The sequence below is a fragment of the Mytilus californianus genome, unplaced genomic scaffold (genome assembly GCF_021869535.1).
Source record: "Mytilus californianus isolate M0D057914Y unplaced genomic scaffold, xbMytCali1.0.p SCAF_11, whole genome shotgun sequence".
In the NCBI taxonomy this organism is placed as follows: domain Eukaryota; kingdom Metazoa; phylum Mollusca; class Bivalvia; order Mytilida; family Mytilidae; genus Mytilus; species Mytilus californianus.
Genome location: NW_026262593.1, coordinates 16627419 through 16654660, shown reverse-complemented (window position 1 = coordinate 16654660; position 27242 = coordinate 16627419). Strand labels below are relative to the sequence as shown.

The following is a 27242-nucleotide window of genomic DNA, read 5'->3' as shown; positions in this document are numbered from 1 at the left end:
GTTCAATGCTCATAAAACCCAGGTTTTTGCTAACCTTGTCATATTTACATCATGACTTTCATGTACATACATCACTGATCAAGCCAGTGAAAATTATTTAAACAAAGATATGCAAAAACAAAAACACTGTCTCAGATGAAAAAAACCTAAAATTAGATCGATGTACACTATTACAAAGCGTTATTAGATTAACCTATAAATTTGGGTACATACGTCCGCCTGGGGTTTGAAAAACACCCCCTTATTCAAAAATTGATTTATGAGAAAATCCCTACCCATTCATACATTTCATAAGAAAATCGCAACCCATTTATATATTTTTCCCAGTGATATCTTATTTCAATGAGATGTTAGCCACATGAGATCCGTGAGATATAAAGATCAGAGCACAGATTTTACAGATATCTTAACGGTAGATTAACTTGTATGACCCATCATCAGTGATATATTACCTCCGTGAAATTGCACCTCATTGATATATTTGCCATTCCAAAAAAGGTGACCCTGGTGTGAAATCAAAACCGAAAGTAAAAAAGAAAACTTAATCATTTAAAGATTCCCTACTTTAAAAGTTATGAAAAGTTTGTTCACCGCTGTTTTTTTACTCGATTTACGAATGTATATGCTTTTTTTTTGTAAAAAAGACAAAGCAGTAAAATATAATATATATACTTATAAATTAATACTTTACAGTCATTTCCTGTTTACTTGTTTACCTTACCTACCTGTTTACCTATACTGCAATTAACTCCCTCATGTCAGGAGAACCACCAATCTTATAAATCGGTGTAAAATCACTCATTCGGTTAAAAATCCTCAGAACTAGCTTAAAAGGTAAAACTGTTAAAACTATACAAGAGATATCAATCATCTCCTCTGGGGTATGTGACCCTATCACCATTATTTAAACTTTTCAGGATACACTATTAAAGGTCCATAATTCACATATAAAAGTTGATTCTTCATATTAAAAGGATAAAATGTAAATACACTCATATACAACACAGCATCATCTAATGTTATGTCCTTCCTTTCACTAAATTTAGAACTAAGTGTTTTAAGTTTAAACATTACTGTTCAATTAGTATTGCCCGTTGTTGAAACAATTTATGACAGATATCTCAAGATAATGTTTGTATTCTTTCCTTTGTTTTTTCACTAAAGAACATGTATTTTGAGCAGTCAACAATTAATTGACACAAATGTTCGTCGCTGGTCATTAATTCATTCGTAATATCCCGATCCTATAAATTATCTATTAACACTTCGTGTAAAAGGTTTAGAAATAAAATTGAGAATGGAAACCGGGAATGTGTCAAAGACACAACAACCCGACCAAAGAGCAGAAAACAGCCCAAGGTCACCAATAGGTCTGCAACACAGCGAGAAAATCCCGCACTCGGAGGCGGGCTTCAGCTGGTCCCTACAAAATAATGTATACTAGTTCAGCCAAAATGGACGTCACACTAAGCTCCGAAACATATAAATGAACCAAAATTAAAAAAAAAAATACAAGACTCAGTAACAGAGGCCAGAGGTTCCTGACTTGGAACAGGTGCAACAATGCATTGTGAGATCTCAACCCTCCCCCGATACCTCTAGCCAATGTGGAATAAACAAACACACAGCAATACGCACAGTTAAACTCAGTTTAAAAGAAGTCCGAGTCTGATGTTAGATAAGGTAACAGAAAAAACTAAGCAAAATGACAATAATGAACATAAATTAACAAAGGACTACTAGCAGTTACTGACATGCCAGACCTCAACCAAACTGGTTGAAAGATAATGTCTTCATCATATGAAAGTTTCTTCTTATCATCTGTAGCGCAGAGCAGTTTATTACCCTAAAGTGAAGAATATCTTCCTTTCCTTGTTTGGTTTGTCTGTTTACCTCCCCTTAATTTCCCGCCTGAATTGAGAGTAGACAACCTAGAAAAAACATTCCACTGTCAAATGATTGTTAGAAAATTCTACCATATCTTCAATATCTTGCTGAGCCTGTTGGCTGTCGCTGTAGTATTAAGAAAATCTAAAGGATTTAGGTACATAGACAACATTTTGAAAATGCAATTACGGCTATATTTACAAGGGCGTGTTTTATTGTTCTCTTATGTACATCTCCAGAATATTATATCTTCTGGTGAAGAGTTCATAAAAATTAATCTATACCTCTTCTGGAGATATTCGGAAGAAGAAGCAAATTCAATTTGGCGTCAAATATAGCATGAAATTGAGAATTGAAATGGGGAATGTGTCAAAGAGACAACAACCCGACCAAAGAGCATAAAACAGCCCAAGGCCAACAATGGGTTTTCAACACAGCGGGTTTCAGCAGGCCCCTAAACAAAAATGTGTACTAGTTCAGTGAAAATGGACGTCACACTTAACTCCGAAACATATTAATGAACTAAAATTTAAAAAAACATACAAGACTAACAAAGGCCAGAGGCAAAAATGCGGCGGGGTTAAACATGTTTTGTGAGATCTCAACCCTCCCCTATACCTCTAGCCAATATAGAATAAACAAACACACAGCAATACGCACAGTAAAACTAGTTTAAAAGAAGTCCGAGTCCGATGTCAGAATAGGTAACAGAAGAAACTAAGCAAAATAACAACAGAATGTTTTATTTTGAATGACATAATTTGGAAGTTTACAATTATGATTTATTAGAAAATTCAGTTACGTCAGCTCATTTGAAAGACATGACTTTAATAGTGTATTCTGTTTTGGCATTGATGTAATTATATAATGAGTGTAAAAACAAAAACAAATGGTAGGAAGAAATCGCTGTGTTCGTGACATTTTTCTTCATGCTTTCCTAACTTGATTTAGCTAAACATCTCCGGCTTAATCAACGCTCCGACCGTTTGATTTTCAAGAATAGTCTTAAACTACAAGAATTTGTCAATGCCGGTCGAACAAGACATCTTGTCTATATATCAAATTAGTTTAAAGTAACCAAACCGGTTTATTTTTGTATATAAAAGATATATGTATACAGGGTATACGCGGTCATGCGTTTCTTATACTGTTTATGACTTCTGTATACTAAATCCGTTGGTTGTGTACCGATTGATATTATAGTCTGGGAGAAAATGATGTATTTATTAGTTGTTATTGGCTTTGAACTAGCTTTCAGTAACTACGAGTACACTTATTTGCATTGTGTCTATTGTTTTTATGTTAGTTGTTTTTGTGCCTCATACCGATCTTTTGAGTTAAGCCAATTGCAACTGATTTTTTACAGTTTGTTCTTATGTTGTGCTGTTACATCCCTGTCCCAGCTTAGGGGTAGGAGGTTGAGCGCTCACAAACATGTTTAACTCTGACACATTCTTTATATGTCAGTCCCTATTCAGGTACCCTTAGATCAGTGGTTGTTGTTGGTTCATGTCTGTCATATTTGTTTTTCGTAAATTGTTTTGTTATAAATTAGGCCTGCGCCAATTAGCTTTCTCGTTTGAATTGTTTCATATTTTTCATGTCGGGGCCTTTTATATCCGACTATACGGTATGGGTTTTTCTCATTGTTGAATGGCGTACTGTTGAGGATTTTGAATATGAATATGCTAGTCTGGTAATATCTGATAAAAATAAGCATGCATAGCGCGATTAAAATTAATAATAAATCCGTAAAAGGCCTCCTGACCCTTCGACCCCCCTCCTAGAATATCAATTGGTCGTCCACTTACTGTTATTGTCCGTATAGTTCTATAATATAAAACCATCCATTTCTATTTTTTTTTTGGGGGGGGGGGGGGGGGGGAGGGGGGGAGGTCATTTTTCATCGGACATTTTCATTATTTGTTTTCAGTTGGAATATCCGATGGAAGATGTAATAAATGGACAAGAAATTTAAGATTATATTTTATATAAAATGCACTGCATGGCGCAGCTTGATACGACCGCAGAGGTCTAACCCTGAATAGTTGGGGCAATTATGGACACAACATTCAAGCTTGATACAGCTCTGAATTTGGATTGTGATTAAATATTTGAACATCATAGGTTTCCGACACAGAATGAATGTGGTCTAAAAACTTAAAAATTTGAAATTGGACATTTACCTATTAAGTTCCAATATCCAAAATCTAAATACATGGTAAGATTCACCATATCAAAGAACCACAAGAATTCAATTTTTTGAATGAAATCAAACAAAGTCACATATTGGACCCTTTTGATCTCAATTTGAACCAACTTGAATACGGGGCCAAATTTCAAAATCTAAATATACGGTTAGATTTAGCATATCAAAGAACCTTATTTTTCAATTTTTGTTGAAATCAAACAAAGTTGGACACCGATTTGTACCAACTTGAAAACTGGGCCCAAAATAAAAATTCTAAATACATTTTAAGATTCAGTATACCAAAGAACCCCAAGAATTCAATTTTTGTTAAATTCAAACTAAGTTTAATTTTGGACCCTTTGGACCTTATTGTGGACCAATTTGAAAACCGGGCCCAAAATCCAAAACCTAAATACACGGTTAGATTCAGCATATTATATTACCCAAAGAATTCAGTTTCTGATGAAATCAAACAAAAGTTTAATTTTGAACCCTTTGGAACTCAAATCCCTAATATGAAATCTTAATACACGGCCAGATTCGGTGTATTAAAAACCCCTAAAATTCAAGACTTAAGATTATACAAAGTATTAGAAAAATATTGTTTTTGGCCCCTTTTCCTTAACGATTAGGGCCATATCCCCCAAAATCAATCCCAACCTTCCTTTTTTTGGTATGGAACTTTGTGGTACAATTTCATAGAGATCCATAGACTTATACTCAAGGTATTGTCCGAAAACCCAAAAATCCTTGTGTTTTTTGTTGTTGTCTCTAACCCCTAAACGATTAGGCCACAACCCTTAATCAATCCCAACATTCTTTTTGAGGTATGAAACCTTGTGGTACAATTTCGAAGAGATCCATACACTTACACACAAATTATTAGTGATATAAAATTGAACATTAGTATATTAACCAATCTTTTTCTTAGAATTTAAAACAAAATAAAATGTGTGATCATCTTTCTCTCTTTTGTTGATCTGATTTACTATAAATGACTATCATAACTTGAAGAAAACAGTTAAAAACAAATTTTCTGTTAAAAAAACAAAGAGACATACATTAAATGGAATGATATTAATTTATTTTTAATGTAACATAAAATTAACAACTAAAATAGTTTGCACTGCTATTAACAGGCAATCTACACTTACATTAACTGCAAGTGAAAGTTAACATGAATCCCCATAAACTTCCAATGAATTTCCACTGCAATCGTTATTATATAAATAATTCCTGACGAAAGTTTATAGGTGACATTATAACCCGGTGTAGATTATATACAATTTTGTAAGTGTTGAACACTTGGACCATACTTTAAATAGAATATAAACAATTTGATTCCTACAGGTACTATTAACACATAATTTATACATAACATCATTTACATATATTATATAGTTAGAACACAATAAATAGGTTAACAGAGAATACCATTATAGTATTTAATATGCTCATTGGGTTATTGTGTCATCCGCCATCACATTCAATAGACACCGGTTACTTTAGAGATGTAGAAAATATCATAAGATAAAAAAATAATTTCATTCTGGTTTAAATCTATATCACTATATCACGGTAAAAGCCTTTTCACCGGATACAATTCAAAATTTAAGTACAGTATAACATTTCAGAGAATGACAAAAGTCGGAAACGTCTGTATTTTGGAAGACTAATTATTTTGTACCGATTTGATATTATCATCTTCTCATTTCTATTTGTTAAAAGGCCATTGGTCAATTAATGTTTTGTTTGCCAAATGAACTGTATCAGCCTGAAGTGAAGAAATGTTTTTTTTATTTAATTGATTGCAATATAATTAACTTTGATAATTATAGTTTAGTTTAACATTATTTTATTTAATTTTAACTTTTATTTATTTTTTAATCGTCTAGATTATTTTTTTTTTTTTTATTCAACAGATAACGTGATTGTAACTTAGTGTAAATACAGATTTTTATAAGAATTTAGTGTAAATATAGAATTTTAATAAGTCAATTTTATGGCTGGGTATTGATTGAATGTTTTAACTGATGATATATATACTGTGTATGTCAATCAATATGTGACACTATAATAAAATAAATTTATCTTTATACCTATTCATTGTAGATTATAAAGTTTAATTTCTGATAGACGTGTTTATACTAAGTAAATAAAGTTTAGCAACATATATTTTGATTTAAAAAAAAGGAAAAATTGCAAAAATTGCAAACATAACTTTTATAATCGAGTTTTTGTCGAGTGGTTTATTTTCTTAGTTACAATAATGTATTTATTGTAATTTGAAGAAGTTTACCGGTAGTTTATTTTTGATATATGATATTAAGAATATTTGTCACTGAACATTTTATTCAGTATATGTATATTAACCATCATCATTAAAGTTCAGAATTTCACACAAATCTAAATTTAGTTTTTCTCAATGCATTATCTCCATTTCTCACAACTCATTACACGACAAATGATTAGTGCTTTTAGAGGCTTACATTTCAAACTAAAAAAAAGGTGGATAGCAAACTGATGGAGTTTTCTTTACAAAATGCCGTATGTTCATCAACGAATTCAATTTCATCTTTAGTACAATTCCCGCTCTATACCTCTATAATTAATGAAAAAGAGCTTGTTTTACAATACACTGTTTCTTAAACAGCTCACACTTCATGGTGAATAGATTTCGTAAACACAAAATTCTTTGTGAAGTTTTTGTTACTGAATCCAAGATAAGATTGAAAAATGTAACGACTTCGACTTATCCTTGGATTTTGTGCCAAGCTGTAACTTGTTTCCTTGGCAACTGAATCATTTCCATCCAGTGTGCATGAGAATCGGCATCTAAATTCGGTCCAATGTAAACACGACCCAATAATCTATGTTCTTCTTTAGTCTTTCCAGCGTGTAGCAATGACACTCGGAAATAAACGCTTCCAAGCTTTTGACTTGGAACATCGAATGCAAATGTTTCATCAAACTCGGGATTAAGATCTCCTTTTTTGATAATTGTTTTACTTTTCTTAAGATGTCTACCATCGAACATTAAAGCGACCCGGGCATATGCATCTGAAAAAATATAATAAGATATAGACAGACAGCTTATTTTTCAATAAAATATTATTCAATAAGTGACTTAACGTCCATTTTTCGACTAACAATTCCATGAACAAAGATTCAAGATTCAGGAATTGACTTAAGCAAATTGAATAGTTTCGACATCTATCTTTTCGAGAATCTTGCATCAAGAAATAAATGGGACAAAATAAAACAGTTATTGTGTTACGACAGGATTATCATTACTATGTAAATATTTCAACAAATATTATGCAATATAAATGGTAATAATGTTTGATCTACCTGCTTTAAAATGGAATAAACAAATCGAAAATTTTAACAAGACAAGTGCTAGGGACCGTCTTAAAACTTGCAATGAGGTGCCATTTTTTTATTTTGTTTGCTCCGTGTTGAAGGCCTTATATTCTGTCTTTGAGATGAAGAACAGCAATAAAAGCGCTGTTCCTTTGCTTTTTTGTGTTTTTTACTGTGCATGTACTTATTTTGTGTCATGGATGGATACGCTATATCCTTTGTTTTTCTACGAAATAGATAGAAACAGGCTAGTTTGACGGATTAGCATAAACAATATGTAACTAAAACCTAGTATATATCTCTTTAGGCTCTTTAAAACCAAACTACAAGTTCAAATTGGATACCAACATGACAGTACCATGTGTTGCCTTTAATTTGTTTATTACAATAAATAAGAGAATCACGACAATAAATCAGTATAATCGATTGAAACATCTAAATATAGCATCAGATGTATTCATAAAAGCAAGATAATAGTTTACTACGGGAACGTAGTACAGCAAATTATCACGTGCAAATGATTGTGGTCGAGAAAGAGTACACGTGATTTTGCATGGTCTCGTTATGAAGTTGCTGTCGTAGACCCATTATATCAGTATGGGATGAAAGACATAGTACACTATAAAGTGATCGTGGTCAAGAAAGGACCGTCACAAAGAAAATAAGCTATATATATGATATGTAATAATACAATTACACAGGTGTTATAGGAATTATCCTACTGGGATAAACGGAAAACTGTGTTTGTCTTTCCTAAGAGATGGCTCTGATATTTTTGCAAAAATCTTTGGATAATACTAATAGTAACTTACCAGTTGTGTTATCTTGTTTATTCATTGGTCGAAGCCCACGGATTTTTACAATAGTTAGATACAACTTTTCTGCTGTTGGTAGATAATTTAGTCCTATAGAAACATCTCCTATATCTTCCTATTGAAGAAAAAAATTATTGGATTGTGTTGAAACAGATTATTATTTATAATACTTAATTTTCGTATATGATATATAACTATAAAAGATGTTATCATCGTTTTATATTAAATGCATATACTAAACGTTATTTCCATTGTATCGCATTAAACAGCTTTGCATCACAAAAATCAATTATATAAACATATGTGCAGAAATAAAATTAAAAAAACCGGACAGAACTTGAAGTATTCTAGTTGGGTCATTGAAACTTTTATTTATATAGAAGGATACTTCATTTCTATATTCCCCAAATTTTTAGGCCATTTTTCTCTATTTCTTATTTTTTGGGGGCCCATTATATTCTATTCTTTGTATTCTAACACTCAAATATTCTCTATTCTTTATTTAATTTTTTTTAATTTTTCGTCTATTCTTTATTTCTTTGTCCTTTATTCTGTTCTTCTTGTCCATTATTCTCTATTCTGTATACCCTATCCAGACCCTTATTTAGTATACGTTGCGTCAATTTATTTCGAATTTTATTTTGCTCAAACGAGTATTGACATTATAACATAAAAACTATTTGTTTTGAGTATATCGAACACGTCATAATACGACAAGTTTATACCCAGGGAAACACCAAAATTGTAAGCGAACACTAGCTTATTACCCGTGAAATTTGAATGAGATGCGTACTCCGTCTTCCAATCCAATGATAAAAGCGATGCATTAAAAGACTTTAATGCAGAATTCTAAAATGTATTCCCGTAGATTTTTGTTAGACATGTTTCTGTGATATGAATAACAACATAGTTTTACTTACGTCTATAGGAGGTTGTAGATTCTCAGAACATTCAGCGTCTTCGTTTTCCGCCAGATTAAGTTTCTTTAGTGTAAACGTTGCCTCACCCAAAACAATATGGCGGGAATATTTATCTAGGTCACACAGTTGTAATTTTACAGTATATAGTTTTAAGTCGTCTTTATCTATTGGAATTACAAAAATTTCATTAAATGTTGGATTGTCATTGTGTTTCTTCATTTTAGTTCGAATTTCTATATGTAAATTATTTATCACGTGATCCTTGCTGAGACTAAAGAATTGATATGGAACCCTGTAAAAGCGCACGCGCACATAAGGGGAGATCACTGCAGCTGTGTCACTCAAGATCATTTCGGTTACTTTTAAGATGTTAACTATTAGTTTACGTTCATTTTTGTCGTATTTCATTGTAAATTCCAAGCTCCCCTTCAGTAACGTTACTCTATGGTCCATGGAGTCAACATTAGGGACACTCAAACTCCTCTTCTGCATTAAACCATCTTTCCACTGTGCCTATAAGAATAAATCAATTGTTTGAATGTTGTGTCATATGTAATAATTGCATTATTTGCCTAAATTATACCTTATATCAGTTTACTGGATTTTTATTTGTTGATAGTCATTGTATTTTCATGTAGTTCCTTTTTTCTAGTGAGTACCTTTAGGGGCCAGCTGAAGCCCGCCTCCGGGTGCAGGATTTTCTCGCTGTGTTGAAAACCCATTGGTGGCCTTGGCTGTTTTCTACTCTTTGGTCGGGTTGTCGTCTCTTTGACACACTCCCCGTTTCCATTCTCAATTTTATCATTCATATTTTACCGCCGCAACCTCTGCAGTGGCATTAGCTAAATCGTATATGCCTTTTTTACCATTCACAGAGACGCTTGATTATTTGCGTTTTATTAAATGCAGTATATTTGCTAACATCTTGGGAGCCAAATGATATTAACTTAACCATTCCAAATGATATTAGGTATACTAAACAGGTATAGCAAGTTGAGGAGGGATATTTGCGAACTAAACCAGTCTTAAGAGAGGAATTTCCGAAAAATGTTCCTTCTCTCGACTGGTATTTTCGCAATAACCCCTCTTTGACATGACATATCTGTCATAATTTCTCAAAGAAGTTCCTTTTTTTTGGCCCCTTCAAAACGAAACGCAAGATTAAAAATAAAAAAAAATATTAATAATCTATCGAATAACATCCTTTAGACTTCAGCTATATCTTGCTACAAGACAATATTTTCCTATACGTAACTATACATATCCCTTCTTGATTGGTGTTATATACTTAGATGTTGTAATGTTTGTAATGTTGTTCGTATAATCTTCATATATACAGTAGAAATGTCTTGTCTTGTCTTGTCTCTATACACAGAGGAAATAAAGACAATCAATCAAACAATGGACGTATACCCCAAATCTCCATTTTCAGGGTCTGGGTGGGGGTCCTTCACTTCTGTATTCTGTATTTTTTTAGGCCATTTTTCTCTATTCTTTATACGTTTTGCCCATTGTCCTCTATTCTTTATATTTTAGCACCTCATTAATCTCTAATCTTTATTTTTTTGGTCCATTTTCTCCATTCTTTATATTTTTTGCCCATTATTCTCTATTCTGTAAACCCCCATCCACACCCTCAAATATTCATAATCAGTATGTGCTAAAAGTAGATATTACAATTAACATGCATTTGTCCATGGTTTATCTAACATTTTCGATAAATTAGCATTATTATATTTATGATGAATAAAATGGTATGCATAAATCTGGAAAGCAAATACGATACATTGACATAAGTGTATTAAATTATAAATTATTTTATATATATCGAATTTACATATACCATTCAAAACTTATTCATTAGCTTTCTTATATTTAAATAGTTTCTATTTTTATGGCAGTTTTCCAATTACATTTATACTGCATTTTATTAGTACATATCACAAGTTTTGACAAAACTTAAAATATAAAATGATAAAAGTTTGAGACTGGGCATATACTTTGAAAGTACTGTAATAAAAGTAAGAAGATTTTAAAAGGAAAACGGTCTTTCGATGCATAAACCGGATACGAATATGACCAATGAAACAACACAAGCATTGCAAAATGAAATACAATAAAACACAGTACAATAAGTAAAAAAAAAGCAACATTAACCTAAGGCTCTGGAATGGTAAGCAGTTTATATTAGTGGCATAGGTCCCATTTCTCATAACCAGTAAAAACAAAAACTAGAGGTATATCATATTCGACGAAAAGTTATGAATGATGTAAGATGGTCGAAATTATGACTACGACAAATAAAATCTTTTCATGTTAATCTGTGACTCAGATATTCCATAACGTTCAAATTTATCATGATGGCATTCATACAGCATTCATCAATTTTCCATGGAGAACCCTTAGTTCACTAGCTGTCTTTTAAGCAGCATCCCTCTTTCAATACAATTTCTAATAGGAAATTAATTATAATAAAACTCTGAAATATTGTAGCAAGATATAAAAAGTTTGAAATAAAACAGCTTATTGGAGAGGATGAGAATGTAGGGACAATTTAATTTGGCAAAACTCTTGTCTGCCATTGGATATTATTACCCTCATACACTTCAGTTATATGATTGTAAGTGACAACAGTCTGTATCTATGTGGACCTGAAAATAACTAGTATTGTGGATTCATTTATTTTCGTGGATACCAATATTCGTGGAGTGAGGAAAACTTGCATTTTCTTGGATATTTAATTTCGTGGCTTTGTCAAAGTTTGCATACATTCCTTTAGAAAATTTACAATTCGTTGAACATTTAAAGTCGTTGTTCCCCAGTACCCACGAAATCCTCGAAAATTGGTATCCAACGAATGATAATGAATCCACAGTATTCTAAATAGTTTACCCTTTTCATTTCTATCATGCTAGGACCACTAGAGTCGGAAAATTCTGACGATTCTTTGACGGATCCAACACGCATGCGAGGCGATAACGGCATGCACTCAGATCGAGGACTTTGACTTCCAGTGGAGGTTGATCCATATCCTTGCGCTGGATCATGACCTTGAAAAATATACAACAATGTATTGAAAATAATATAATCAAGGTCTTACTGATTCATCCAAAGATTTCTCAGGACACTGAACTCACATCGAAAATATTATATAATTCATTGCACACATCTTTATAACTAAACAAGGTTACACTCAGTTAGAGAGTTTAACATTTGTTTTAATGATATAATAGTCAAACTGAAAACGTCAGAAGGCGAATTCATTTAGATAAAACAATTTGGAATTTCATGCACTTAGGAGATGTAAAAGACAAATATGAGTTTAAACGTTTTATTTAGATCAGTATTATCTGGAAGCTGCTTAATGACAATCCATCAGTTTCTCTCTAGTATACACTGTTCAAAAAAACAATTGTATACCGAAAATCTTCATTATCTCTGCCACTACCACCTCACAAAGTGTCAAGACGTGAAAACGTGGCTAATTTAGAGGTAATGATTTTTTGTTCAAATTGCGGATATATCTTTTTTTTTCCTTTTTTTTTTTTTTTTTTTTTTTTTAGCTTCAACCACTTTTTGTGCGTATTTCTTTTTCAACGTTTAACAGTGCTCAAATTTTTACGGTAGTTATTTGAATTTTTTTCTTTAAAATCATCCTTTTTTATTCAAATGACATAACTGAAGAGAGAAATATCCCTATACTGTCACCGTTTGTCTCTCTTGGTCAACACCTTGCGGAGAAAAATAATTCTTGTGAGTACAATGTAATCAAGATGATAAAAAAAACCTTGGTGATTCATCATACATTAATCATAGCGAGCAGTGACTGAACAGCAAGTACAATCCAAAATCGAATATATGGCGATGAAGGAAATGATATTAGATAAAGACAGGGGTATTATATATGAAGTCACTGGTATAAGATGAAGGTAGTTGTATTAGATGAAGGCAGTGGTATTATATGAAGGCACTGGTATTAGATGAAGGTAGTTGCATTAGATAAAGGCAGTGGTATTATATGAAGGCACTGGTATAAGAAGTTGTATTAGATAAAGGCAGTGGTATTAGGTGAAAGCAATGGTATTGAATGAAGGCAGTGGAATTAGTGGCGTCGACGGTAATGACATACTTCTGGTTTGTTATCAATCCAATTCATAATTAAAATTGTTACTAGTATATCAAAACAACACAAAGAAAACAAAACTTCGTCTTTCTATGTTGTGATGTTACACTATTTTTTCAGATAAGGGTGAAGGTTTGGTACCATTAAAACGTTTAAACCCGCTGCAATTGTTTGCACCTGTCCTAAGTCAGGAATCTGATGTTCAGTAGTTGTCGTTTGTTGATGTGGTTCATAAGTGTTTCTCGTTTCTCGTTTTTTATATAGATTAGACCGTTGGTTTTCCCGTTTGAATGGTTTTACACTAGTAATTTTTGGGGCCCTTTATAGCTTGCTGTGTGGTGTGAGCCAAGGCTCCGTGTTGAAGACCGTACTTTGAACTATAATGGTTTACTTTTATAAATCGTGACTTGGATGGAGAGTTGTCTCATTGGCACTCATACCACATCTTCTTATGTCTAGTTAAATATTTACAGTTCAATTTTTTTCAGTCTATCATCTATATTCCATAGTTCGTGACAAATCGTTTAGAACATAAACATGGTGGTCAATATTAAAGACATGTAACCTAATCTAAGGTACACATCAATTTTGCTCCAAACAAGATAATGAAAATCTGACAAAATCAAATGCTTAACAGCAGACTAACCAACCTAATTTATATGAAAAATTTGAGACTTTGCAAGAAAATCTGATCCTGTGTGAGAAAACCTTGGCTGAGTATTTGGAAACTAAGAGACTTATTCCCGAGATTCTACTTTGTATCATCAGCTGATCTATTAGACATTCTCTCTAATGGAAACAATCCACCAGTGGTAAGTATATTGCTTTCATTAAATTTTCTCCGTTAATTAGTCTAATGAAATTATTTAAAATTCTTACCACATCCATTTATTTATAACTTGTGCCAACAAAATATACAAGATGCTCCTTCTCCTTGTTATAAAGGATTCTATTACTTCCAAGACTTCAGTCATTTGAGAGAAAAACACACTAAAGGTTTTATTAGATTTACAAACATTGGCCAAAACACCCTAAATAAACTGATACCTTTGTTAATAGAGTGAAGTCTAAATAAATCGAATCAAAATGCTGTTGAATATTCAGCTCTATTGTTGTACGTTTAATATTTATATACAAACTAACTATTTATTAAATCAATATATATCACGGTTTACAGTAATGGTATTAGCATTAACTGTAAAAATGTATAAAATTTTTTTCATTTTTTTCATTTTCATATTATAAATATTAACTTGAAAACTATCCCCCAATCTGTACGTTACTAGCTTACTAGATCAAATTCATGTGGTCAAATGTCCAATGAACAGAAAAACACACAAATACGATGGACATAACTCGATGTAAAGTTCTCAGAGTTTTTGCTCCTAATACATTTCTATCACGTACAAGTCAGATGGAACTACATGTATTTTGTATAAGAATGTCTGTATAATACCAACTCTGTGTTGCCTTATGGTGTTCGGTTACTATTTCCGGCATTAACGTTAAAACATCCGACGTTTAATTTGTACTGTTAATCTCTGAAATATTTACTTACCTTTATTTTTGGTAAACCATTTTTTCAGACAACAAAACATATTTTACACTCATCTAATTCTCAAAATATCAAAACCATGTCAATAATATCCCAAAAATTATTTTAAATCAGGACAGGATAGAGTTAGGTGATAATTGACCAATTCGCCATATGCTGCATAATATATTATGTATATAAATATAATAACACCACGTGTGTCATGTCAATGAGAAAACAACACGTTTCAAATATGGATTTATAATCTAGGTCTGGACGTAATCTTTTATAGATATATATATAAATCGAAAATTTGTTACATTTTAGATAAATATGAATAAAAAATGTGACAAAAGCACAGATACGACAAAACATTGTAGCAAATGTTAAAAAAAAACAGGAACGACCAAACATTGCACTGGTACGATCAACCGTTGTATCAAGTGCAAAAAAAAAAACCAAGTATGACCAACCCAGCGTTGCATCAAGTTTATAAAATGCTAGGAGGCACCGGTTCCAAGCAAGCATTAAGTAATTTAAAAAATATCCTGACCCGGTACAGAAATCCCTTTCTTTATTTCACGCAATATTTCGAATAAATTCTTACACAATAAGGTCATGAACGAATGTAGCAAAACATGACCTCATGCAATGCCTAAAGCTAGCTGTGTGCAGAAGTTCAGTGTTGAAAATGCAAGAAGACTTTTAGTTGTGTTTCAAACTGAAATTAGCGTTCGGTGACCTGTAGTTGTTTACTTCTACGTCATTTGGTCTCGGGGGGGGGGGGGAGTGTCGTTCTATGGGGGAGTGTCGGTCTCTGGGGGGGGGGGAGTGTCGTTCTATGGGGGAGTGTCGGTCTCTGGGGGGGGGGGGGGAGTGTCGTTCTATGGGGGAGTGTCGATCTCTGGGGGAGTGTCGGTCTCTGGGGGGAGTGTCGTTCTATGGGGGAGTGTCGTTCTCTGGGGGAGTGTCGGTCTCTGGGGGAGTGTCGTTCTATGGGCAATCCTCGAGGGGAAATCCTAACATATCTTTTTATTCATCTATATATATATCAAATAAAAACAAACAATGAACGTTAAATCCACAAGAAACTGTTGATTTGAGATCATTGGAAATGACAGAGAACACAATCGGTTGCAATATGTAAGACCTGTTGGACCTCACGATGCAGCTTACAGAGGGGCCAACAATCCAGTGTCCAAATGTATTGAAAGCTGAATTTGTATCATAACAACACGTTTGTTTGTTTTATAAAAAAAACAAATCCTTTTATATTTAATGTTTATTCGAATCAATTGCTAAATTTTATGGTTAAATGGAATAAAGGACACCTATGCCACTGTCACACGCCTAAAGCAAAATAAAGAGTAGTGGTATTCAGCCAATTAAAAAGTCACAATGGACACTAACAGTATACAAACCTTTCTTAGCACCTGAGATCATCCCCAGGTATTGGTGGGGTACGTGTTGCTCAGTCTTTAGTTTTCTATGTTGTGTTTTGTGTACTGTTGTTTGTCTTTTTCTTTTTTAACCATGGCATTGTCAGTTTATTTTCGACTTATGAATTTGAATGTACCTTTGGTATCCTTCGCCTCTCTTTTTCTGTAGTATTATAAAGCTAAGAGAGAGAGAATATGCGAATTGGATTCATACGTACATTTTACTGGTGCATGGGTCTAGAAAGGATAGTAGTGATACAGCCAACAGAATGGAGACAAGACACACATGAGACAAACGAGTACAAGTTAGATATACATACCTTTTACTGGTGCATGGGTCTGAAAAGGACAGTAGTGATACAACCAACATAATGGAGACAAGACACACATGAGACAAACGAGTACAAGTTAGATATACATACCTTTTACTGGTGTATGGGTCTGGAAAGGACAGTAGTGATACAGCCAACAGAATGGAGACAAGACACACATGAGACACACGAGTACAAACAACAGGAAGAGACCAGCGCTGGCGATGATAAGAAGTTTATCCCAAGGATCTAATGTAATAACAGCTGCTGATGCTTCTGTTGTGATGGAGAACATGATACTTCCATCAATACGTGATATCAAACCTGAAAAAGTAATAATATAGTTGATAACACGAGGTAACGATCATGAAAAAGAAAAATGCAGGTGATTTCAAGCCTGAAAATGGTAGAGAAACAATTATTTATATGTGATATCAAACCTGAAAATGGTAACTTCATTGGAACTTTGGTGGATAGTTTTCTCATTGGCAATCATACCACATCTACTTATTTTTAAACAATAATTTATACGTGATATCAAACCTGAAAAAAGTAATTACACTGTTACTAATACGCGATATCAAACTTGTAAAAAGATACATATAGGTTTTGAGAGCTTGGTAAAATTTAAATGTGAAGCATATACTAATATATAAGGTAAGTGTAATAAATCGTAAAAAATATGAGATTACTCAAGTATTAAATGATAGAACAAGGGATATTGACTGTCATAGTCTTGACGTGATAAAACATGTTTTGATGTGGAAGACTATGAAAAGTATGCTGCCAATTTTGGTACATTTCTGGCAACCTCCATCAGATACTCTCGAGACTCGATGTTTTGGGCTAAAACTGTGGTCGTTTATTTTTTCACAAAGACAACTGACGGTAGGTAACTTTGGACATACAAGTAAGCTAAAATTATGGGTCATATCAGAAGAAAGTAGTGCAAGCCGTACTGCAACTAACACTGAAATCCATTTCCAATGATTAATAAAGAGAAAACAGATATTTGTATAAAGCTGTGAAATTCGTTTCAGATGACTGATTTCGATAAATATGTAATATTGACGTATACTTCCTTGTATTAAAAATTAATATTGTTTACACAGATGTTACCTAGCTATTTAGAGCGGTTAGAGCGACCTGCATTTTTATATGTGTCTTTTTTTTTTAAATTTTGACTGAAACTTTGCACTTTATTTAGTATATATGAATTCTCTACGAAATAACAATTACATCAATCGAAACCAACCATCGTTTCAGTAAAATCATCTTGCTTCAATGTGCTATGATTTTAGGCAACAGTAATTAACCAAAATCTTATAAATCAGTTAAAAAGATACAAATAAAAGTAAAAACGAAAAGTTAAGGAAAACGTTCGAACTCCAAACAGAGGAGAGTGGGAGTAAAAATAAGAAATAGACAAAACCATATCTGTATCTTTTGGAATAATATATTCAGACATTCAAACAGGTTTCATTCAGTTTGGTTTTCTGTTATTCTGATTATTTTCGATTCCAGTTACGTTGTGTTATTCTACTTTCAAATAAATTAGAAACGCGTGACGTACAATAAAAAATCGTATAACACTTCAGCAAACAAAGGGCGTTTCAAAAACCAGTTAGACTCTACTATATATATACAAATGTTTATAAAAAGTTTGATGCGAATGGCAAAGAACATGCATGAAAAACGGGGGGAAAACCACTTACAAGGCTAGTCCCCAATGGTATCATCAGCTCAGTAGTTACAACTCTGGTATTGACATGATTTATTGATAACATTCCTTAAGCACATTTTTAGCACTTAACTTATTTAAGTACTTATACATCCTTAATTTTAATTTTTTTTGGTTTTAGCGTTCCTAATGAAGATAAATCCTGAAAGGCGCTTCGAACTCACCAAATTCATTGACTTTTGTTTTCATTTTGTCATAAAAAGAGCAGCCTAAACTTACATATAGACATAACATTCAACAAAGCCAAATGCAAAACCAAAAGAAAAAGGGCAACCCAAAAAAAGGGATATGCAAATACTAAATAAGCTTTCATAATTGCCTTCTCTGCATGTTTTTTCATGTGTACTTATATCTTTTCACCATACTTTTAATGTCAACTACTGAATCGTGAAATTTCATCAAATGTTTCCGCCTGGCTATATTGCGCCGTTCATTCATTTACGCTCTAAATATGAATTAACACTGACCTTCCTTCTCAACCATGTTGTTGACATTTTAAAGATTTATCAATCTAGTATCTAAGATTGTCCTTATCACTACAGAAAAGTTGAAAAATTGTTGTCCCACATAATTCTCCTTTAGAAAAGAACGATCGCATAATTTGTACTATACACATTCTTCTCCACACAATGTCAATGATATCATTAGATCATGATGGTTGTAATTTCACATATAACAGTATAGTAGAGTTATTATAATCATCTTGAAATGTTTTTACTTTTCAGAATTGTTAAATCAAGTTTAACTTTTATTCCAACTATCCCCAGTGCTTTTTTAAAAAATCAAAACATTCGGTCGAAACCTTTCAAACATACAATTGTTTAATAATAAATACAGGGAATCAGTACTGAAACAGCTGACATTTAGCTTCAGGCATTTACTATGGTATAAAATAATTTTAATCATGAAATATAATACTATTGATAATAGTACCCTCCAATTTTATGTTATTAAATACAATGACCTGTCGGATATTGAGCCTTCCGCAAGTCATATGACATATTGTTATTAGCGTAAACAGATGCAATAATAAAGGATAGGAAAATCAGGAAGAAACAAATATTTGGGAAAAAATATACAGTTAACTAAATAGTAAGAAGGGAATACCAGCTCGTAGTATATTTCAGTGTTAGGGATATCAAATTAAAATACACAAAAAGAACAACATATTTCAATGTCATTTAATACAAATCAAACTCATTGGACTTTGCATTCTCTGCACAATATAATTTTAATATTTAACTATTCCAAAACTTTCATAGAAAGATGAAAAGTGACATATATGTACATAAAATACTTAACATAAATGACTTGTCCATTTCTCTTTAATTAGAAAAAAAATGGGATCTCAACGATTGACCATATTCTAAAACAAATCACTTCTTCACTTTTTCTACTTTCCAAAATGGATTTATTCTAACATTTATCCGACTTTTATTTACTTATATTGACGTTAGAAGTGATTACCTTTGTATGTGCATGCTCAATCTTATTCAATATTGCTATCATTTTGTGTATAGAAGAATATTAAATATGCTGGAATTAAACGGTCTATGAATCACTCGCATGGATAACGTAGATCATGATAAACAGATTTTGGATACTATTCTAACGACTTTTTATTCCGTTTGGAATTAAGTATTCCCGAAGAAAATCGTCTATTAAGAAATATGTGTAAGCGTGAGTAAGCATACAATATGTTAATAAAAAGATGTGGTATGATTGCCGATGAGACATCAAAAAATTAAATTTGTGTGAGTAAGTATAAATAAATAAGAAGTTGTGGTATGGTTGCCAATGAGACGAGTATCCACTATAGATGTAAGCAACAATAGGTCACTGTACGGCCTTCAACAATGAACAATACCAATACCGTGTAGTCAGCTATCAACAACTTTCGTTCAACCAATGGATTGGATTCTCAAATCAATATCCCCGATAGTATAAAATTAATAAATCGTTTTTGTGAATATGTTATTGGACAATTCAACCTTGACAGATGTATGCCCTTACCTGAGTATGCAGATGAATTTTTCACGAGTTATTTTTTTTTCTTTTTAAATGTTCTTTGCGACTTACTATTCGTCGTTGAGGACAATACCGTAACCCTTTCTCAAGTTGGGGGGTGGGGGGGGGGGGGGGATGATTTGCTGTCAACTATATTCGAACATAAGACAATTTGCTCTTTGAGCATATTACAATTCAACATATATTACCAGGTACATTCTTTTGTCTAGTGCACATGTGGGATACTGCACATTTATAGTTACTTTTGCATTTGACTTATATATGTAAAAGTAACCAACAGCAAATATTGGGTAAAAACATACATGAGCACTGATGCACAACAAAGTACTTATCTAATCAATTAAATGAAATGATTTTTGACAAATCAAATACCAAATAGTAAATACTATAATAGAAAATTGCATAATAGAATTTTCGGAACGGGACGTCTTCAAGTTAACTTTTAATGACTTTTAACTGACCCATATCCAACAGAATTTTTTTTTCGGAAAAATTAACTTCAATAAGTCTATGAGAATTTTAAAAATGACATATTATTCAGTTAGTGAAAAGAAAAAAAGTAACATCTTTTATTTGAAAAAAAAATGAAGTAACACTAATGAGTTTATTTTGTGAAATAAAAAGAATCTACATATAACCATCGCACTTTAAATAATCTTTATATAACTGCTTGTCAAAAAAGAGAGAATTTTGACTATTCACAAAGTTATAAATTGCTTCTTTTTAATAGAGATGAATGGTTAAGAAATTTCATATCCGACACGTAGCAAGTCCAAATCACTTAATATTTCGCAATCATGTTTGTGTCAGAGTGTCAGATGAATACGACAACACTTTAAGAGGGCGGATGGAAGTAAATTGCTTATAACAGCAATGACTCTTTCTTCAAAGTCAACATGAACAGCAGGTAGGTAAAAAAAAATTTCGGTCTCCACAAATTAAAACAATCTGAGATAAACTATGATGGAAGAGTTCCCGGACTTTCAAAACAATAGAATGAACATAAGAGGAATATAGTTTCTATATAAATACAATAATGGTATAAAGCTGCTAAAAAGATAGTACAAAGTTTTGAGTGTTCCATCCATAACAAATGCGTTTTATCTATGTTTTACTTGTATTTTTTTTACTGATTTTGTTGTATGTACGGGTTAACTTTCAAAAAATGTGTGATTATCATCCTTTGACTTTGAAAAATTTTGTTAAGATTACAGGTTAACTTTCATTGATGAAAAGCGCAAATGTCTGGTTAATTTGGTTCAGGTAAATCAAAGTTTAAAGTGCAAATGGCCATATTGTTTGAGCGCAAGTGTCCTTTTGTGTTGCAGTGCGCCCATGATTTTCATTTCTTTGAAACTGACTACTAACAAATGTGAACTATAGTTAATATCAACAGCTAAATGTCATTTCTTTCAGATGAGTCAGAACAGTTTCAAGGTAACGATGAAAAACGTATTAGTTTGTAATAGAACCGTGGATATTTAGAGTTAAAGTATATATTGATTGATTGATTGGTGATTGCTTTACGCCGTTAAACTGTATATATACTTTATATTACACACAATAAAAATCAGTATAGATAATAGACCAAATAATGTCAGTATAAAGGACAACCAAAAAGAAGGAAAAAGCTTCAGATAAATAATAACTAGAAATTACGTATACAAAAAAATACTCGCAATTCTTAAATGTGACCTCAAGGTGCTCAAGGTCGTACAGATCATACATTCTTACACTTTTATATAGGTTACTGATCTGTCTCGAAGTTTCTATACAGTAACGTAAACGAACAGTAGATAAAAATATGATTATTTCGAATGCTGAAAGAAAATTTTAAAACAGAACATGATGAATCATTTCAAATTAAAATGAACAAGCTGTACTATTTTTGCTAACTTATTACATCCACGTTGAAAATGGTTGAAATGTGACAAAACTTTTTCATCTGTGCATGAAACTTCAAACAATTTTAAGTTTCGGGAAACAGGAAGTATAACCTCAAAGGCAATGAAAACGTGTATGATTTTACCAGATGAAGCTTGGTGTCATATATCAAGATGCTTGTAGTTGCTAAGAAAAATAAGAAAAAAAATGTGTTCCGAACAGATGGACTAAAGGACGGACGGACGGACATTGGTAAACCAGTATACCAATCTCTCCCTTGAAACTAGGCATACATTATAATCAATTCAAATCGTTCTATGCAATACAAGATACGAGGTTTCAAAAGAACTGATATTTATAAACCTTATTTAAAAGTCCACTCTGCTAAGGAGAGGCATAAGAAGGGCACGTCTTGAGTGTGATGATTTATCAATATGTATACTAGTATAAAAAAAAGTTGGTAATCAATTTATTCAGTTTCCAAGCAGTTACATAAAATTTTGAAAAAAATTTGGCCAGTTAAGTGAAATATTTTTTTTTTGTAACATATTTAAATTATTGAAAACAATGCGTTTATTTGGATCAATTGTTGTTTTTTCTCTCTATCTGTACAATTGATATATTGTTGAAGACCGTATTGTGACTTAAAGATGTCTCCTTGTAGTTTTTTTTATGTTAGGTCGCTGTACATATAACACTATTTCTTCTTATTTTCATACACTTTGACAATTCTTATCAAAGAATACTAATAGTATAAGGCATTGGGGTTTATTTCCTGAAAATGAAAAAGGGCAAGGTAATTAGAATAGTGTAAATTTGTCCCTAAAATGAATGTATAACACTTTATAAATTTTGTGCGTCCGAAGCGCCTTTCGGAATTTTCTTTCACCAAGGACTCCCCAAACCAAACAGTTAAAAAGCCAAGGATATGTAAATATAATCAAAGTACTGAAGTACTGAACATCGGATGACCGCAAGTTCTGGTGGATAGTCACAGTCACTTGTCTCAGAAAAAAAATCATATCTCTATACCTGAAAGTTAGGTTAAGGTATATACATATATTATTTTTTCTGAGACAAGTTCCCGTGTGGATGATGAATAAATGACAGGGAATTCAACCTCACCGTAATAATTATTATATTGTAGTGATATAATCATGGGACAATTGTTATATATTACATTAATATTTGTATAACATTTATATATATAGCAGATCATCTTAATAACTCTACCGGCAAATTTTCATCCATTTATCATGACCATCGTTCTATTCCACTATTTTAATGATAGTGCAGTGCAAGTGCACGGTGGACACTCTTCTGTAATGATTCGTTTTTCTAATAGGTTTCATTTGAGTAAGCATTTATATTTCTCCCGCTATTGTTGCAAAACGTCCTCGAGATATTCTTCAGCATGCGTAACACAAATTTTCGGTATTCATGATTTGTTACTGATATATTATTCTCATGACAAAACATTTTCATATCATTTATCTATGTTCTTAGAAAAATGTTTTCATGAATATCTATTGATGAAATTAATATATAACAAGCGATAAGAGATATTCATCTGCAAACGCAATTTTTCGGTACGTGTGCATAGATATTAATGATTTTGTTTACTTATATATATATATTTCTCACGACAAAACCTTTTCATATTATTTATTTATGTTCTTAAAAAATATTTTCAAGAGTATTTATTGAAGAAATGCATTTATAAGAAGCGATAAGGAATGTTATCTTGCACTCGATAATATCCGTATTTATACGAAATACGTTCGGTTATCAGTCAAAATCGCAAGGGACGTGTTCAGAAATTTCTGCGGCAACATAACACCGGTATGACCTTTAAAGGTCTCATCCGATGTAAAAATAAGAAGATGTGGTATAATGACCAATGAGACAACTCTCCATCAGAGACCAAATGACATAGAAGTTAACAACTATAAGTCACCGTACGGTCTTCAACACTGAACAAAACCCCTACCTCATAGTCACCTATAAAAGCCCCGAAATGACAAACGTTAAACAATTCAAACAAGGAAACTAATGACCTGAATACGTGAGAAGCTGCAGGACTAAAAGACATTTATGTTGACAAATGCATCTAAGGAAGTTGGAACCATAGTTTCATATTGATGTCTTTATCAATGAAGAATTTAAGAAATGCATGTTATAAATCATGTCAGTACAGAATCACTACTGAGCTGGTGAAACTCTCGGAGACTTAACCGTCCACCAGCAGTGGTATCGAACCATGCAGTGGTAGTAGAAGAGTTCCATTGTCCTTTGACATAACGTATTGATTATATAACGTTATTGTTTCATCGACTTATTATATAAAATGCATGGTTCATGTCTGTCATACTTTTTTTTCGTAAATTTTTTTGTTATAAATTATGCCGTTATTTTCTCAATTGGTTTTTTTCATAGTTTTCATGACGGGCCTTTAATAGCCGACTATACGGTATGGGTTAACCGTTTTATTTCTCTCATTGTTGGAGGCTGTATGGTAGCCTATAATTGATTACATCCATTTCATTTGAACTTTGGTGAATAGTTGTCTCATTGGCAATCATACCACATCTCCTTATTTTTATATATCAGTTATTGTTTAAATCTTCAATAAAGCTAATTTTCCAGTAGAGTAAAAAGTAAAATCACAAAAATACTCCGAGGAAAATTCAAAACGGAAAGTCCCTAATCAAATGGCAAATTCAAAAGCTCAAACACATCAAACGAATGGATGACAACTGTCATATTCTTGACTTGGTACAGACATTTTCTTATGTAAATGTCACAAAACCTCAATTATTTAATATTTGTTCTATGTATTAGTATCGGTTACAATAAATTGCTGGATGTTGTCCTTTGGGGTTATTTGGACTTGGAGTCCAGATATTTTATGCAATAATGGTGCAGATTTTGGTACGAAATATGTATGCAACTTAAAAAAGAGTTAGTATGCTGAGTAGCACGCAAACTTATTCAAATAGTAGTCAAGGGTTTGGATTAGTTTATATGGTAAGAAAGAAGAAGTGGATAAAAAAGCTACTTATGTACATAATAACATAATATTGTTCATTTTCATCTTTTCTGATCTCTCTATCAAGTGAAAACTCTCTCTTTCTCTTATTTTAAATTTTTGTTTCTTCCTTTTCTTGTTCTTCTTTCTTATTACACCAAAAACCTGAAGCAGCCAGATGTATCTATAATGTAGATCATCTCTGTCCAGTTTATTACTACATTTAGTGGCCCCTTTTATTACATTTTCAGTAATGTTGACATATTACGTTATGGGAAGATGTAATTTTCACCCAAAAATGTCTATATAAATAACGACTAGAGAACATCAAAAGTTTGCTCTACGTCATTGCTTTAAAGGGACAATTATTCATATCTCAAAATGTGGATGGTCGTAAGATATTGATTGTGTTTTAAATATACCCAAAAAATAAAGTATGCACATTTGCTAAAATCTACGTCGTCTTGTCTCTGGTTGTCTCATAAGCAACTATCTCGTTTTTGGCTTTGGAAGACAAAATTGAGGTTCTCACTTTAAAACATGCCTGAATTTTTCAACGCGTAAAGGGTGTTTTGATTTAAAAACAAAACGATATCTTTTCCACAAAAACGTTTGTGCCTGTAGAGATTTAATTTTCTTTGTATCCGGTCTGTTTTGTCTCAAGTGTCAAAGTGTCTCTTGCCTCCTCTTCATTTTTATGGAATTCGTAATCAGTCGGTTATTTCATTCTTTTCAAAATAAGGCAATGAACTTTAATTTTAATTACGTAAAATTCCCGAAAAATAATACGGAAAGTGATTTTTAACCCCATTAACATTTAGACATATGTTGTTTTCTAAATAATATTGTATGCTAATCTTGTCATTTTTTAGCATCAACATCATCTAAACTTGCAACTTTAGAGAGGGTGGAATTGATAGTTTTCATGGGAGATACTGCATAAAAATAGGGAATGTTATACATGCCTTCCTGGTAAATCTACATCCGGGTCTACTGTAACTGTTGTTCTTCAGTGACTTTATTATCTTATCTTGTCCTTGTTAACTCGATTAAGATACCTTCATTATAACCAGGACGATTAAGATACCTTCACAATAAGCAGGACGATTAAGATACATTCACTATAAACAGGACGATTAAGATACCTTCACTATAACCAGGACGATTAAGATACCAGGACGATTAATTAAGATATCTTCACAATAAGCAGGACGATTAAGATACCTTCACTATAAGCAGGACGATTAATTAAGATACATTCACTATAAGCAGGACGATTAATTAAGATACCTTCACTATAAGCAGGACGATTAATTAAGATACCTTCACTATAAACAGGAAGATGAAGATACCTTCCCTATAAACAGGACGATTAATTAAGATACCTTCGCTATAAACAGGACGATTAAAATTCCTCGCTATAAACAGGAACTGGCTTTTATCTGTTCTTTATCACTCCATCCTTATCATTCAGACTCTCATTATACCTGTTTGTCATCACTCCACCCTTATTATTCAGACAAGCATATACAGTAAAAAATGATCGTTATGCAGACACCTCCATTCTTGATAGTTATCTTAAACTTAAACTCTTTTTTAGATAAAATACTAAAATTGCTTGAACACTTCCACCATGTTTACAGTGAAAAAATACTTGCCTATAATTACTCATCAGTCTTATTATTCATTATGGACATCACTGCGTTCTAAATAAAATTGCAACGTCAACACAAAAAGTTGTCTTTGCACGTAAGGCATACTTTTACAGATTTCTGAATTCAGTCCATTCAATCACGAAAACTTTAAAGTCAGATTTTGTTTTTAATTGTGTATCCAGATACCGGCGAACATCAATCTCCCGGTGAATATCTATCTCCCGGTATATTTTGATGTCCCATAAATCTTCGATTTTCCTATGTAATATTATTATTTATCTATATTCTATCCATATATATGACTCAGTTCAATGCAAGCTGTT

At 32.4% G+C, this 27242-nt stretch overlaps 2 protein-coding genes across 5 annotated transcripts in view; both read right to left on the bottom strand.

The window, feature by feature from the left end:
* Positions 1–714, bottom strand: part of LOC127719677 (uncharacterized) — a 41288-nt gene extending 40574 nt beyond the window's left edge. The window contains exon 1 of the mRNA XM_052225915.1: positions 692–714. The gene's annotated coding sequence lies outside the window, so the exon portion shown is untranslated. The remainder of the gene's footprint in view (positions 1–691) is intronic.
* Positions 715–5140: 4426 nt separating this feature from the next.
* Positions 5141–27214, bottom strand: LOC127719674 (synaptotagmin-B-like). Of its 4 annotated transcripts, XR_007990447.1 has the most exons (7): positions 18792–18917; positions 16695–16907; positions 12069–12226; positions 9177–9689; positions 8254–8371; positions 6178–7138; positions 5141–5852 (listed from the first exon to the last, which is right to left on the bottom strand). XR_007990447.1 is itself a non-coding variant. In XM_052225910.1 (6 exons), exons 2-6 carry the CDS (start codon positions 16876–16878, stop codon positions 6831–6833), a joined length of 1281 nt encoding a protein of 426 aa, XP_052081870.1. In that variant the 5' UTR covers positions 16879–16907; positions 26923–27214; the 3' UTR covers positions 5141–6830. The 4 variants fall into 4 exon arrangements, 3 of the variants coding, with proteins under 3 accessions (XP_052081870.1, XP_052081868.1, XP_052081871.1); XM_052225910.1 differs by lacking the exon at positions 18792–18917 and adding an exon at positions 26923–27214 and having other exon boundaries at positions 5141–7138; XM_052225908.1 differs by having other exon boundaries at positions 5141–7138.
* Between the last annotated feature and the right edge of the window lie 28 nt (positions 27215–27242).